The sequence below is a fragment of the Spinacia oleracea genome, chromosome 6 (assembly GCF_020520425.1).
Source record: "Spinacia oleracea cultivar Varoflay chromosome 6, BTI_SOV_V1, whole genome shotgun sequence".
NCBI classification, from domain to species: Eukaryota; Viridiplantae; Streptophyta; class Magnoliopsida; order Caryophyllales; family Amaranthaceae; genus Spinacia; species Spinacia oleracea.
Genome location: NC_079492.1, coordinates 138,359,997 through 138,375,628, shown reverse-complemented (window position 1 = coordinate 138,375,628; position 15,632 = coordinate 138,359,997). Strand labels below are relative to the sequence as shown.

Genomic DNA, 15,632 nt, shown 5'->3' with positions numbered 1-15,632 from the left:
GCGAATTTAAGTGTTTTGTGTAATTGTAAACATGTTATAATACGGGGTGCTAATTTACAAGACATGTAGGATGTTATACAATTATAAATTATGGGGGAGGGGGTGTAATTTTAAGCTATGCACAATTAAAGAACACTGATATTTGGAGACGTAGTAAGAGTGGGTGCTCAGTTGGTTCCCTCTCGTTTTCAGCTGATCCTGTTCTCATCCCGCCATTGTGGCTCATTTGCATCAAAAAGAAATATTATTTGGAGACGTGGTGAGTATATCAAAATTTAGCTATGTGCCACAAAGCCCAACTATCCTAGCTTAATTTGTTCTTGCTACAAGCCAGAATGTTAGCCATTGGGTTTGGTCGAGGTCATACCTAGCAATCATCCTTTGTGATTTGATTTGTGGAAAAATTGAAGGTGGTTGTGGCCACAACCCATGGAAACAACCATCTGAACCATAGTTAAAAAACTAACAAATGCTTATGATCTGAGGTTTGAACGTGGGGCATTGTGCATACAAGTAATACATCAGCTAAACCTCCCCTACTAGCCCTGGCTCGCCTTCCTTGATTCCATCACCCATTGTTAAAGCACTTTGCCTATAACATCAACGACATGTTTGATAGTCGGCCATAAATGGTGTCAATGGGAATGAATTTGTATGTAAATTTGTAAGGAAAATCAATATCCCATGGATTCTAAATTAGGCTCATATTCGAACAGGATACTGACTAAACAACCTAACTTTTGGTACAAAAACATCGTTCTCTCATGGATTCTTATGAATACATTTTCATACTTCAACAATATAAGGAACATGAAATATTATAATAAATATATCACGTTGGATCAAACTCGGACATATTACTTGTAAAAGTACTAATTTGGCACTTAGAAAATGTACCATTATCAAATGAATATTCTTTCTAAGGGATTAAATATACGAAGTATATGTTGTTGTTAAAGATGATAATTATTAATTTGCGTCATCAACACCGTAATCAGCAATAGAAAATCTCTGGGGCAATTCTCAATATTATTAATGATGCAGATAAGGACCTTCCAAAGTTTATGTCAATCTCTTTTCACCACTACTTCCGGTTTTGGTAGACAAATTAACAACCATAATCACTCTATGTACATTATTACTTTATCTCATATAACTATTTATTTTCCTTAATTATCCGAATTATGTGAATAAACGCACCTTACGCAACAAAAAACAACCATGGCCCTCCATACCCTCAACTTGCACAAAAATAGTTGCCCGTTTTTCCCCCACAAAAAAAAGCACCTAGTAAGAAGTAACCGTCAGCTTCAATAATCTCAGCCATCCAACTGTTGAAACTTGAAAGTGAAACTCTGTACTTTCCCCACTAAAGATATCTCTACTTCATTCATCTTCTAATTTTCATTTAAACCAGAGATTTTTTTTCTAAATCTCATATAAATTCCTTAATCCTTAAACAAATATGATGATTATTCCAAATAATTTGCTTTCATTAGTCACTCTGTTATCAATCATCTTACACAATGCTGCTCTTATCTCTGCTTCTTGCTATAATAAACAATGCAAGGTTAATTTACTTCTTTTTATTTCTTTTTTCTGTGCATGTTCTTCAAAGTAAAATGCGTATATAATTTTATTTTTGGTTAATTCTACTAATAATTGCATTAATTTTAGTAAATTGTGTTTGGAATTGGCAGGTGCTGGAAAGTTGCTCTAGAAATTCAGATTGTGGTGCTGGATTGTACTGTTCCCAATGTCGATATCCAAGGCCAAGATTCAGTGGTTCAAAATGTGTTAGATCAACTGCCACTAATCAATTCAAACTAGTGGTACTCAACTTTATTTCTTGTGTTTTGATTCTTGTTAATGTTGTTATCATAAATTGCATGATAGGTTTTAATTGGTTTTGAATGCCCAAAACTCTAAAATGTTACATTTGATTATTCACAATTGAATGTTACGGGTACGTGTTAATGTGTCCAATTTCTGAGATCGGACAAAATGTTTTTGTCCACTACCTGGTAACCTCGTAAGATTTTACCAACTATAAATATGAGGGCGTTTTTGGAAAGAAAAAACCTAGAGAGTCGTTTGGTCCTATCCCGGAAATTGGTCAAGAGTTCCACCAATGTAGCTTCTAATTTGACAAGAATGTGTTTAGATTTTAATGTAAAGGTTTAGCTTTCTACCTTAGCTATTCCAAGTGGCAACTAAAGAGCTAAAGCTAGTTGGCCAACTGAGTTACACATTGTTTGGATAACAGAAAATGGAGAGAAATAGAGGGAAAAGAAAAGGGAGGGTTACAACTTACAAGCTCCCTTAAAGAAGGATTGAATGATTGATATACAAAATTGCAGTAAAAAAAAGTTGGTTCTATTGGAAATTAATTGGTTTTTCAGAATTACATATTTCTATAATTTCAAGTGTAGTTTATATTTAGGATTAGTTGTTATATGACCTTTTCCTTTCGTCCTACTTTCAGAATAACTCTATGCCTTTCAACAAATATGCATTTTTAACTACTCACAACTCCTTTGCCATTGATGGAGAGCGCCACAACACCAAAGCTCCTAGAGTAACCTTCAGGAATCAAGAAGATAGCATCACAGCACAACTACATGTGAGCTTTCTTCTTTCTTTTTTCGTGTTTTGTATAGAAATATTTTGTTATGACAAATTGTTGAGAACTTGTATGCAGAATGGTGTTCGAGCCCTGATGCTGGATACGTATGACTATAAAGGAGATGTATGGTTGTGTCATTCTTTTAAAGGCCGATGCCACTCCTATACAGCATTTGTAAGAACTACACTGATTTTACTATGAATGGTATTAGGATATAAGGTATCAGGAATTCAGGATAAGAAAAGTGCAGAATCAATATGATTGAAATGTTGATAATCAAGTGTATAAATTTGTTTTCGTGGTTGAAGGAACGTGCCATCTATACATTCAAGGAGATTTCAGCATTCATGACATCAAATCCATTAGAAATTATAACACTTATCTTAGAAGACTATGTTAAGACACCAAAGGGTTTGACAAAAAAATTCGAGGAATCAGGCTTAAGGAAGTATTGGTTCCCTGCCTCAAATATGCCCAAGAATGGCAATGATTGGCCCTTGGTTAGCCATATGATTGCCAAAAATCAGAGACTTGTTGTATTCACCTCCGATAGGACCAAGGAAGCAAGCGAGGGCATTGCTTACCAGTGGAATTACATGGTTGAGAACCAATGTGAGGATATGAATGACATTCATCATCTTTTTCTCTTGAGTCTAATCTTATTATTTTTGTCCTTAATTTAAATTAATTCCTTTGCAGTTGGAAGTACGGGAATGGAACCGGGAAGGTGTCCAAAGCGTAAGGAGTCGTCTCCATTGAATGATCATTCTAAATCTTTGGTATTAGTAAATCACTTCAAAACAGTTCCCTTGAAGCTAACAGCATGTGAGCACAACTCCAGAGAACTGGTTGAGATGCTAAAAACTTGCTATGCTGCTGCTGGTAACCGTTGGGCTAACTTTGTAGCTGTCGACTACTACAAGGTAATTAACGGGAGGCTAAATTAGTTCGATATAATCCAAAATATGATTTAGATGTTAGTATGTTACCATAGATTATGCTGTTCAACTGCATGTGTGACTAATAGAAACATGTCTACAGAGGAGTGCTGGCGGAGGGGTGTTTGAAGCGGTTGATGTCCTGAATGGAGAGCTGCTATGTGGTTCCCCTAACATTCATTCGTGTGTGGTAATATGACTGATAATTGATCATATTGCTTATGATTTTTTAAAAGTTTCAGAAACTTAACCCTATACTGCTGATTCATAAACCCGTGGATTTCAAACAAATGGTTTGTTGCTTCTATCAAACACGGACTAACTTCAGCTTCAGTCCGAGCTACATACTACTATGTTTGGAATCCATAGTCATGTCTTTGTAAAATCATATCTTTTCTTTAAATACGGGGTGTGAAAAACTGAAGATATGGCAACTAATTCAGAGTCTGTCGGAGTTGCATTTCATTCAGAATTTCTGACCATGTCTTTTTTGTCTCACAGGCAAAACCACCAAGGTGATCAAGGCCTTGTAATTACTAGTTAGAAGACATCCGTAATTAATTAATTATGGGAGGATGAGTCGAAGGATTTTTGAAGCTTGATATCAGCAGTTGAGTTTAGATGTATAAATACTTATTTCCATTTTGGAACACTGTTGGGTAGCTTAACTGAGCTTTAACTGTTTACCTCAGTCATGTAATCTGAGTCTGGTTGTACTTTTGACAAGGTATTCACTAATAATAGTAACATCATGTTTAATACGAAGTATTTATCTATTATTGAATCAAAGACTAAAGTAAGAACGGAGTAATTCGCGTTTACTGCGAGAAACTACACAGATCTTCTCTACTTTTCCAACAATCATATACCAAAACTAACCGCCACGTTTACAAAGAAAGAATTTACATTATGAGATGTTTCTGCTTCTAATGCACAGGAAACCATGTCCATTATCAGCTTATAAGCCCATCCAAAATGTACTCCGTATAAGTGCTCTCCCTCCATCCATACACTGGGCAAAAAGCCAATTCCTGTCATTTACTTCAGATTACCAAATTTAGTTGGCTACTCATACAGTCAAAAGCAGTCTCTGTTCCAATCTTCCTTAAGCTGCACAAAATTCATAAGTGTTTGAAATCGATGCAGTTTCTGTTTTAGCAGTTGAGCAGCGAGCAGCCATAATTAGTAAACCTTCCACTATGGACAGCCATCACAGATGCACGTACAGGAGTGTTATTATCCACCATCAGTCGGGATAGAAGAACCAGTTGTCATAATCACGTTACAAATACAATACATTTGTAGCACGTGGGATGCTGATGTAGCACAGACAAGATGTCATTACTCTTGACAAGATTTCAAGTGCGGAGATAAATACACAGCTGACCACCTTCCCCGGCTATGGCCACAGCAGATGAGGTTGAGTCATCAGTAGCAATATGCAAGACTCCATTGCCTGAGAGATAGAGAGAGAGCAAATAAGTAACAAAACGAATCATCCAGGAAGAAGAAAAAATGCAAGGTTAACTCAGAAAAGCAACCAAATTTCCTATCAAACAGTCAATTGCTTGAGGCTGGGGAGACTGGTGTCTAATTTCTAACAATCTTAACTATAGTTTACATAGATACCAATATCAAGACATATGCCAACTGCGGGAAAAAAAAAATCACGGGTGTGGTCAGGATCATGATCATCAAGTGTCAACTGTCAAGTGGGAATCTCGAGGGAAGCCGAGAATTACTTTGTGCTTCATGGCCATTGCAGAGTGATTTAGCAAACTGGAATTTTTCCACTTTATTATCATAATTTAATAGTTCGGTCTTCTTATACAATTTTCGGAATATACTTAAAAAGTTAAAATATACTGGCAATAAAATACCCATGAGAATCCGATTCACCTCGTTTTTCTCTATGGTATTTTGCATCTTAAAATACAAAAGAGAAAAAGGGAGGGGAAGGACCTAGGGAATCTATCACACTGATTCAACTAATTTTCAATTCCACGGAAGTTATTATGGCGAAGAGGTTATGCCATGAGATGATTAGAACTCTTCTATTCAATTCAACATTACATAATACATACCAATTCGACTAGATGATAGTCTCACTAAACCTTAGTTTGTGTGCAAGTCTGCAGCACGCGACTACATCTGTGTGTTGATGATGAAGTCCTTTTCACTATGAAGAGCAACTAGGTAGAAATGAGTGTTTCTCATTCAGCTGACAGGTACAACCATACTAACTAGATGACGAACAGCACAGTTAAGCACTTTTTCAGGCCAGAAACTTTCATTAAGGTGAAGGATGCAATGCCTTAGGGATGATGATGATAGATCCTACACAGAAGTTCCTAAGAATATATCAAAGTCACTAAATGTTACATCCTTAACTCCTCAAGCAACAAACAAATTTCCCTCACCAAAGTATCAAGAGTACACAACTACACACAGCTCATTATTTGCTATCTACCTTATGTTACACTGAAAGAAATGGCAAAGGTATATGGGGATTGGGGACCTAGAAGGCTAAATATATTTAATTATTAGGAATAGCCTTTAGGGATTCCACGGGACTTCCTTGAATACGGAAAGAGTGTGAAAGTGGACTTGGAAAAGGAAGGGGGGAATAAGTGTGCTAGATGATTTATCAGGACAAAGTGAATTATATGTACTATACAATAGCAATCTGGTGAGAGATACCATGATTCAGATGCGTTGCTATTGATATAAACTGGTGTCTATAAGAAACTTACCTTCAAGGTCATGCAAGGTTTCCAGTTTGCTTCCTGTGGCCAACTCCCAAACATACACTTGTCCTCCATGGGTTCCAATGATCCCAGTGCCAGATGATGTATCAATTGCAGTAGTGCTGAAACATAATAATGAACTTTGATTTTGAAATAGAAACTTAATCATCACAGTAAAATGAAATTAGAGGTCTGTCAAAAATAGGGTTCCATGCAAACAATTTTCTAGTTTCTTCTTATTTAAGTTTTGTTTTACACAACCGAGCAGATTCACAAAAATCATAGAAACAATAAATGATATATCAGGTTGGGAAAGGATCATCTCATGAATCAAAAACTAATTTAGGAGACCCGTTTAGCAACACAATTCAGCTTAATTAAAAGAGCAACACAACAATGGAATACATTATTATACCATTTCGGCATTTCCCCAATGGAAGACTGCGGCAATGCAGGGGGAAAGGGCGCAGATATGCGCCTTACCCATAAAATATCATCGAGTCTCCTTGAGCCTTAACCCAAAAATGCAAAGAAGCTATTTTATATAGACCCTTATCAGAAATAACAACTGATTGGCCAACAACTTCACCTCTATAAGAAATAATAAAGCCAGTTTGCAGTGTATTTGATCTAGTTTATTGTAATCCAAAGTTGAGTTGGCTTTAAGAACTCTTCCAACTAAGTAGAAAACGGATAAGAGAATAAATAGAAGTGAATGCAAATGGTCCACGGCCCAGTCTGAGAACTGGAGTTCAGTTGTGATTTGAAAATGAACGTCAAAGAAACATATTATATGAAGCATAATAATATTACTAAGACTATAAATCCACAAATCACCTTGAATCTAGAGCGGCTCCCAATATCACCAGATCTTTAATCAATAAACCAAGCCTCCAACACCCATCTGAATTCAAATGGTAATTTCTTGAGTGGAAAGCTGATTCGGCATGAGACTCTGATGAAGTGAATATAAGAAGCCAGACAGCAATATCCTCCCCATCCATTGGGCATGGGATACTTATTCCACTGTGCCTTGAAAACCACGACATAGTTGCTTCCTCAAGTTTCCTCACACATTCCTCCATGATAACTTTGTCATGAGACAGGCCCTTACTTGACCACTTAAACAAACTTACAGGTAGAAAATCAAAAACTGAACTTGCTGGAGCAGAAAAACGCGATACAAGAGTGCGATTGATTATGTCCCTAATTCAAAACAAAAACAGAAAAAAGTGAAGAGTCATTTTAAGGGCTCAATAAAGTTTCCAACTTTGTGGCTAAACAAAAATGCACTTGACGCAGCATGCAATGAAATTTCTTATTCAGTAAAAATTTCATACCACAGACTAAATTCTCCATAACCATTATGCCCAACCACCATAGAAGCTGATTTAGGAATTTTCTTCAACTCTACAATGCGAGATGGAAGAAGGTCGTTGCTTGGTATAACATACTCCTCTGTTTGTACACTGCAAATGATTGAAGATGATAATATGAAATTGTTAATGCAAATAAAACTTCTCAAATCACAGTAAAAGAGACGGCAATAATTTGAAAGAAAACACAATACACAGACTCGCAAGTCAACAACTGTTAGAATTGTTAACATCTTTGGCATATAATCTATAAAATGAATTGAAATGCAGGCATAAAACTAATATTTGCATTCAAACAAAGGTAAAAGAAATATATATCTGTTCAAAACCAATTTGTTGTTTCTAAAATGATCCAGCTGACACCCAGATGGAGACTCCTAATAGGTCCTTTGATATCCATACTAGCCTTCTTGTTCTAAATTGATCCAGCTGACACCTTTTCCGTCAACCCTTTTCTCTCACAATTCCAATGTTTTCTCCTACTACTTTGTCACTCTATTCACTTTCAAATATTTTATTCACATCTAGCATGCAAATGGCTCACCGCTGTTAATTTTCCTTAATACCCACCCCAAAACTTAGCAGGAAGATTAAGTTGGGATGAAAATTCTAAGATGGTCCACATACAGTGGATCAACATGATATGTGAACACATTTCAATTCTAAGTAGTGTGTTGGGTAAGATCTGAGAAGGTTTTTTAAAATCTATGTTAGGATATTAGAATATAATCCCTTGAGTATTATTGAGTTGTTAGTTGTCAATATGTATATGTTAGGATATTAGAATATAATCCCTTGAGTATTATTGAGTTAGTTGTCAATATATACATATTTGAGTAACGTAAACTAACGCAATCTACGGCTATCAGTTAGGAGACTAATTAAGAGAATATTGACTATACTAATTTACATATACTCTATCAAAGATAATATTGACTATACTCATTTACATATATTCTATCAATCTACTCCCAAGATCAAGGAGTAGTAACACATAGCTAGATTTACATAGCTAGATTTCTATGAGAACTTAGCAACTAGAGAATAATACAAATAGTACTTGTGTGGGGGGGGGTGGATATAATAGATAGTTGAGTTATTGAGCTAGGCATAATCTCATCCTAAGCCCAGGTTTGAGTCCATCAACAACATAAATTTTATCATCCTAGTACTTTCAGCTCGAGTCGTTATTTTTCTTAAATACTCTCGGATGTAATGGACTAAATCAAAATGGCTCTTAAAACCTCTTCGCTTCCTTTCCATGAAGTAGAAGATGGCCGTCCCGTTATTGCTTTTGGGTCAATTGGAAACAACCTCTCTGCAATTGCAGGGGTAAGGTTGCGTACGTCCGACCCCCCCTTTCCCCCTACTTGCGGGAGCCTCTTTGAGGCAATGGGGTAATGATAATAATACTCTGGAAGTATGAACCCTAGATTTTCTGATATTAAAGCAGGATAAGGGAGATAAAAGAACTCACCTCCAGTTTGAATTCATAATCCACACGTAGATTCTTCCACTCTCATCCACAGCAATCAGGTGATCAGGTTCACAGACTAATACATAATGAACAGGGAAAATTGTTTTTAGCTTCACCACAAGGGAGATGTAGCCAAGTTTGATTTGTACAATCTTTACAGCATTCTCCTCGAAGCAGCAAGATTCACACTTTGGACACAAACAATGAAGATTCTTCTCCCTGAACAAATGTAACTTGAATTATATTGATATTCCTTTGCAGTTTTGCAGGGGGGGGGGGGGGGGGGGGGGGGGGAGGGGAGTGTGAATGGATTTAAACCTGCAATAAGGCATCCTGATGGAATCTGCTAAAACCAGGCCTCTGCCATCTGGTATAAACTGCAATCCAGATTTATCAACTGCAATCTGAAAAAGATGATGGAAGAAAAAGGCAACTTACCCTGCTGGCTCATACAAATAGAAAGGATTTAAAGGACTGATACATATTTGATTACTTACTTCTCTGAAAAATTCATCTTTCAGGGATGGCAGGCTCATAGAAGTATAACCTATCATACAAGGTCTCCACAGACTAGGTTCTGTAGTTGATAGCTTGTAAAGAAACAAATCCCTTTTTCTTTCTTCCAGAAGACCACATGAAACACAAATGTAGATCTCATGTGATTTTCTTATCAACATTACTGATGAAATACGCATTGGATGAGAGTAACGACCAATAAGCTTCATATTGCCTTCTATCTCGTCATTCAACTCTTGTTTATCCAGGCAACTGGGATGGATTTCTGCTTTATCTTCCTTGATATGCGATGCAAAATTTTGGGAAGAACCTCTTCCTTGGTCTGGTGACTGGTACACTGAATCAGAATTTTGGCTTCCAATCTTATCCTTGTTTATGTATGCCTTGGAATTTTCCACATGGAAATGGCAACCATCACTGAATTGATTCTTATTGAAGGTAAAACTTGATGCTTGGTCTTGCAGTACACCGTTCTGAGCCAAAGCATCTTCCACATCATCATTCTGCAAATTGGAAATTGGTCCTCCAGGCCCAACTCCACTGAATGAAGCTTTACTGTTGTCTCTATTACCGAATGCACTATCTTGGCAAGAATTGGCTGACACCAAGTTCCCAGGACTGATATGTATTTCAGGAATACAGTTGTCCTGAATATCCCTGCAAATTATGCTCTCTGACAGAGGAGCACCACATTTTCCCATCTTTGGAAGTGTATTGGCAGGAGAACATTGTTGCTTTCCAGGTAAAGAGATAAACCTAGGCCCTGTAAAACCACAGTTGACCTTATCTATACTTGTAGCAATTCAGTCAGAATAAACGTTTGTCCAATATCGTCATATAGATCTTTCATCTATGAACGTTAAAAGAGTTTTCAGTTGGCAAGACTGGAGTTAGACTTTCTATATTGCACCAAAATATTTAAACAGTCACTGTTCCTATATAAAAACTTAGCCATAGAACACTGAATATGTTGGAATTAGTAAGGGTATAGATATTACATTTTCAAGGAGAAAATGGAAGGGGGGTAATTGGGAATTCACTTACCTTTTTCATCAGGTTCATGCTTCATCTGCAAATTGGGTGCAACTGCTTCGGCGTTATAAGAAGGTGGTAGCTCATTGACTACACGACCTTCACATTGGTCAGCATCTAAACTGTCAGGAAGAAAGTATCTGAGAATTTCTTTGGATCCAGTGGCCTTATTTTGATGAGAGAACGACTCGGTTGCATCAAGTACAGGAGATGACATTTTTTTATCTGGTTCATGCTTCTCCTTTAGCAAATTGGCTGCAACTGCTTCAACATTATCAAAAGGTGGTAGCTCTTTGGCTACAAAGTCTTCATATCGGTCATTATCTGAACTTTCTGGAACAACGTAGTAAAGATTTTCTTTGAATCCAGTGGTTTCATTTTGATGAGACAACTTGGTTGTATTAGGGGCAGGAGATGACCCTTTTTTATCAGGTTCATGCTTCTCCTCCTGTAAATTGGCTGGAACTGCGTCAGCATTATCAGAAGGTGGTAGATTTTTGGTTACATGATCTACATATTGGTCAGTATCTAAACTGTCTGGAACAACATATCTGAGATTTTCCATCATCGACAGATCCGAATCAATTGAGACACTCGGCAGATGTGCCTCGATTTGTCCATCCGAACCAGAACAAGCAAGAATTCCGCCTGCAAAATAACAAGATCGTCATCCTTTGTCCAGAACAAAAAGTACAACAGGCCCAATTGATGTTTCAAATTTATTCAACAGAAGTGCCAGAATCAAATCTACAATAAAGCAGCTAAAATAATGAACAATACCCGGGGATATGACATCAGCGGATGAGATGGGTCCATTCAAATTACTTTCTTGTTTTGGCACACAAGATAAATCTTTGACGGACTTGGTTTTTCTCCTCTTTTTTCGTGATGTATATGTAAGAAGTGGAACTGATAGCGGTAGTAGAAGTGCCATCATTGACTTAGTTATATCTTCATCAACAGAATCAAAATCACTTTTTTCAGAATTGTCATTCCAGTAATAATCTCCTTCCTCTGAATGTGATTTTGTTCTTTTCTCCTCGGAAATGACCAAATCAGCAACTGGTTCATTTGCTATTGTGACCTGTTCTCCCACGCAGCTGCCAGAATTTGGAGCACGGGTAATTTCTGCATAGAAAACAACTGTATTACCATGTGAAAAGTAACAATTCAAAAGTATATTTGATACTCAACTCGTTCTTTACCCTGGGAATCTGGGATTCTTGTGACAATCAATTGAAGGAGGAATTTTGTGTAGATAATCAATTCCTAAATCATAGCTTTAATACATGCACATTTTTATTGCAAGAAATTGACATAAGAGGAACCTTGTGAATTCCTAAATCATAGCTTTAACACATGCACATTTTTAGTGCAAGAAATTGATATAACTAGGTTATATTCCCTCCCACCCAGGCGATTAGGCTTGTTTTTGGAGAAATGAGAAGTCTTTGTGTCTCTGACAAAATTACTTGTAAACAAGCTTGAAAACTATGAATACCTTCCTGAGTTTCAAAGGTATCAGGTGCAAAAAGATCACCAACATGATTCGCTTGGGAATCCCTCAGAAGTGGAGACCTTGACTCTAACAATTCAGGTGAATTTTGAATCTTCTGACTTCCTTCTTCAGTTGCTACAGGTAAACAAACTCCTTGGAGTTCAATACATTGTCTGTCAAGCTGTGGAACATTAAGGAACTCCTCCTAGTAAAGTAAGCAATGAAAACTAAATAAATGTCAGACAACTTTCGCTGAAGAAATCCATCATTCCATGTATAACCTTTACGGCTCTACAGTCTACACTGCCATTTAAAAAAGTTAGGTTACATAATAAAAACTATTTGATGCGACATGTGGAGAACAAAAGAAAATAAAAGAGACCTATCTACTTAAATAATTACAAATTGCTAGTAAAGGATTTCAAAGAGACTACAGTCAACTTACAGGTTTACCATCTGGACACATGTCTATATCTTGCGAGGAAGCCGCTGCGCATGTTTTCATACTAGGAAGCTCACTCTGCACTTGGATCAAACAATGTTCTTCTATTGGATCACCAGGAACTCCATTGGGCTTTACAGGCAACACATGAGCTGATAACGAAACATTTTCTCCAAGCTCCATGTTTGATTCCGTCTTCACAGGAGCAGCATATAGAACCTTGGAATTATTACCTTGTGGAGATTGGCATCTTCCTTGGATACTGTTACAAGTTGACTTTATATCTGTACCTCTGGAGGATCTGCTTCTCTTACCTTTTACAGTAGGTTTCTCAAGACAGGACCTTAAATCAGGCTTTTTTTGTGTAATAAGGTGCCCTGCATCATGACCTATCAAAGAAGCTTCTTTACAGTTGGTAAAAACTGAACTCCGATCAGAGGCATCATTTACAGTGGCTACCAGCTCCCGAAGTAATCTCTGGACCAATGCATTTTTGAACCCGAAAAACTGCATATTGTACATAAACAGTGAAACACAATTGACAGGGCATGTAGAAATGGCATGCTAAACAACAAACTAACTCTTTGCCGAAGAAAGTATTCGCAGGACTCCCGTGGATATATCTGACGTTATAGAAAGCTAAAGATTCTAAAAGGTATAATTAAAATCTTATAATCTGAAATAATACAAGATTTGTTTATCTTGAAAATCTTTTCCCGTTTAGCAAGCTAAAAAATTTTATTGAATTAAACTTTATGTTACAAAGCTTTCAATAATTCAATTTCAAAGCTGAATAATGATGTTTACTAGACTAGGAAATGCATCTTTCAAGGCTGCTTCAACAAGTAAGATGTATTATACTCCGTACACCAGAAGAGTAAAGATTTACCTCCACACCATCAATTTTTCCAGAAGATCTCTTCCCATGCCAAAGCTTGACACGAGACAAGCATTTCTTCTGAAAGTTGTCCCATGCCCTGTCCGGTGTTTCTCCAGAACCAAGTTGTTTGTCATTAGAGGTAATCTACCAAAACAAAAGGAAAACAAATATAGGTACCCCAAACCTCAATCTCACTATCTTAAAAAATGAATCAGAAAGTGAGCACTAACTGACTTGAAATAAGGGCCCTTTTGAACCCTCGTGAATTTCCATCTTATAAGCGAGCCCTTTGTGGGTCCGAAGGGCTTGGTAACCAACTGGATAAGGATATCGGTCTTTCCCCTGACAGAAATTTATTCTGTGCATAAGAGTTGGCAAATAGGAAATACCAGTCACAGACTCACAGTAGTAGCATATTGTATACAAAGTAATTGACCACAAAAACATCAATTAACTAAAGCTCTTCAATAACCTGCTTTCTTGAATTCCTTCCCTACCCCAACCTGCAAGTCAGACTTAATGAAGAAAACAAGGAAAATATTTTACCAACTTTTCCTTTCCCAAACAACATTGGAGAATCATAGATATTCTGTAACTGTATAGGTTAATCATGAAGGATACCAATGGACGAAGTTTTGAGCTACAATTATTACCTCCGCACAGGTATCCACTTACTAGTGTCAAAAACTACATAAAAAAGTTCACCAATCCAGGAACATTAAGTTGCTCAAAAAGACATTACCATTCAGTTAAACCTATCCCATCCATGAGGCTTCCACCTCTATAGGGTTACATATTACATGTATAGTAAAGCATAATGCCATTCGCATAAACTTTAGCACCTTACATCATATCTATAAAGCTCAGCGCTTCCAAACTCCAAAGAACTCAACAAATCCTGTGAAATACAAAGGCAAGGTGCAATAAAATAAAAAAAATCGGTCTTTTGTGGAACCAATCCAAAGAGGACATGAATTGCTAGCAATGGCACCGGCTCACTGTCACAAACTGAAACTTACGACAAGCCTTTTTATCTATAAACTATGTATCCATCTCAGGTCAGTACAGGCATCATTGCTTAACCTAATTAACATAACATTTTTTTTAAGTTCAAAAATCAATTCCATCTGCTACAACCTACTAACAAAATATCAAACCATTTCAACCATCACCGCCACTTAAAAGTTTTGAGGCTAATTCTAACTATCACTCAAGCAGGAAACGCATAAATTCCTGAGAGTTGCAGGAATCACGCAGTTTAAGCTCAAAACTAGGTTAATTCTTTTCACATCCTTCACTATCAAATCAAACCTTCACTATCAAATTAGACATAATCCGCAAAAAAAATCATACAACCTAGTTAAGCTAAAGAAAACCAATGGCGATGCCTATTCAATGATCGCATGTCCAAATTTGAATGAAACTCTGAAAAAATTCCATATTCTACACCGCGACTGGAGAAATTCATTTTGATAAAATACAAAATGGAAATCGATTGAGATAACCTAACATATTTCTGAATGAGTTCGAAAATTTTACGGCATCTCTGAATTCATAACAAAGAGGAGAGAGGAACAAACCCTAGATGAGCTCCAGTACTTCTTGTCCCAAGGTCCGGTGTATAGAGCTCCAATGGAGAGGATTTCGATGCTGTCTGATTTTGATTCGTCGTCTGGATTCGCCATTGAAGTTGCTGCATTCAACAACAAACTCGAGCGCTTCGAGAAATGGAGGAAGATGGAGAATTTTGGGAGAGGGAGGGTTGAGTTAGAACTTAGAAGAGAGGATAGTGACCTTGAATTTGGGGGTTTTGTGATGGCGGGAATGAAAAAGGTTCTCCCTCCATTTTATTTTATTTTATTTGCTTTTATTTTTGTTTAAGATTCAACATACTGAGAAATTCCGAGTTAATCTCTGTGATTGGAAAAAATTTCCAATCCAATGGCATTTTCTTAAATATTTTATCCGAAAATTGTATATGGTATAATGTTAAGTTTTGACTGTATATTTGTAGTTATTGACTGCATATTACTCATGTTGATTGTATACCACTTGTCGTTAACCGTATATTTTATGATTGTTGATGAATTACTAAAATGC

At 36.8% G+C, this 15,632-nt stretch overlaps 2 protein-coding genes across 3 annotated transcripts; one reads left to right on the top strand and one right to left on the bottom strand.

The window, feature by feature from the left end:
* The first annotated feature begins 1,284 nt into the window (after window positions 1-1,284).
* Window positions 1,285-4,329, top strand: LOC110784966 (PI-PLC X domain-containing protein At5g67130). Its single transcript, XM_021989408.2, has 8 exons — window positions 1,285-1,570; window positions 1,701-1,832; window positions 2,486-2,623; window positions 2,702-2,800; window positions 2,935-3,238; window positions 3,326-3,549; window positions 3,668-3,754; window positions 4,066-4,329. The coding sequence occupies exons 1-8, from the start codon at window positions 1,466-1,468 to the stop codon at window positions 4,081-4,083; spliced, it is 1,107 nt and encodes a 368-aa protein (XP_021845100.1). The 5' UTR covers window positions 1,285-1,465; the 3' UTR covers window positions 4,084-4,329.
* Window positions 4,319-15,371, bottom strand: LOC110784964 (uncharacterized). Of its 2 annotated transcripts, none has more exons than XM_056830794.1 (14): window positions 15,113-15,371; window positions 13,767-13,890; window positions 13,542-13,676; window positions 12,656-13,159; window positions 12,214-12,415; window positions 11,493-11,840; window positions 10,725-11,360; window positions 9,662-10,443; window positions 9,483-9,568; window positions 9,165-9,383; window positions 7,652-7,780; window positions 7,149-7,517; window positions 6,318-6,433; window positions 4,319-5,020 (listed from the first exon to the last, which is right to left on the bottom strand). In XM_056830794.1, the coding sequence occupies exons 1-14, from the start codon at window positions 15,229-15,231 to the stop codon at window positions 4,923-4,925; spliced, it is 3,867 nt and encodes a 1,288-aa protein (XP_056686772.1). In that variant the 5' UTR covers window positions 15,232-15,371; the 3' UTR covers window positions 4,319-4,922. The 2 variants fall into 2 exon arrangements, with proteins under 2 accessions (XP_056686772.1, XP_021845099.1); XM_021989407.2 differs by having other exon boundaries at window positions 13,767-13,874; window positions 15,113-15,364.
* Window positions 15,372-15,632: the final 261 nt, after the last annotated feature.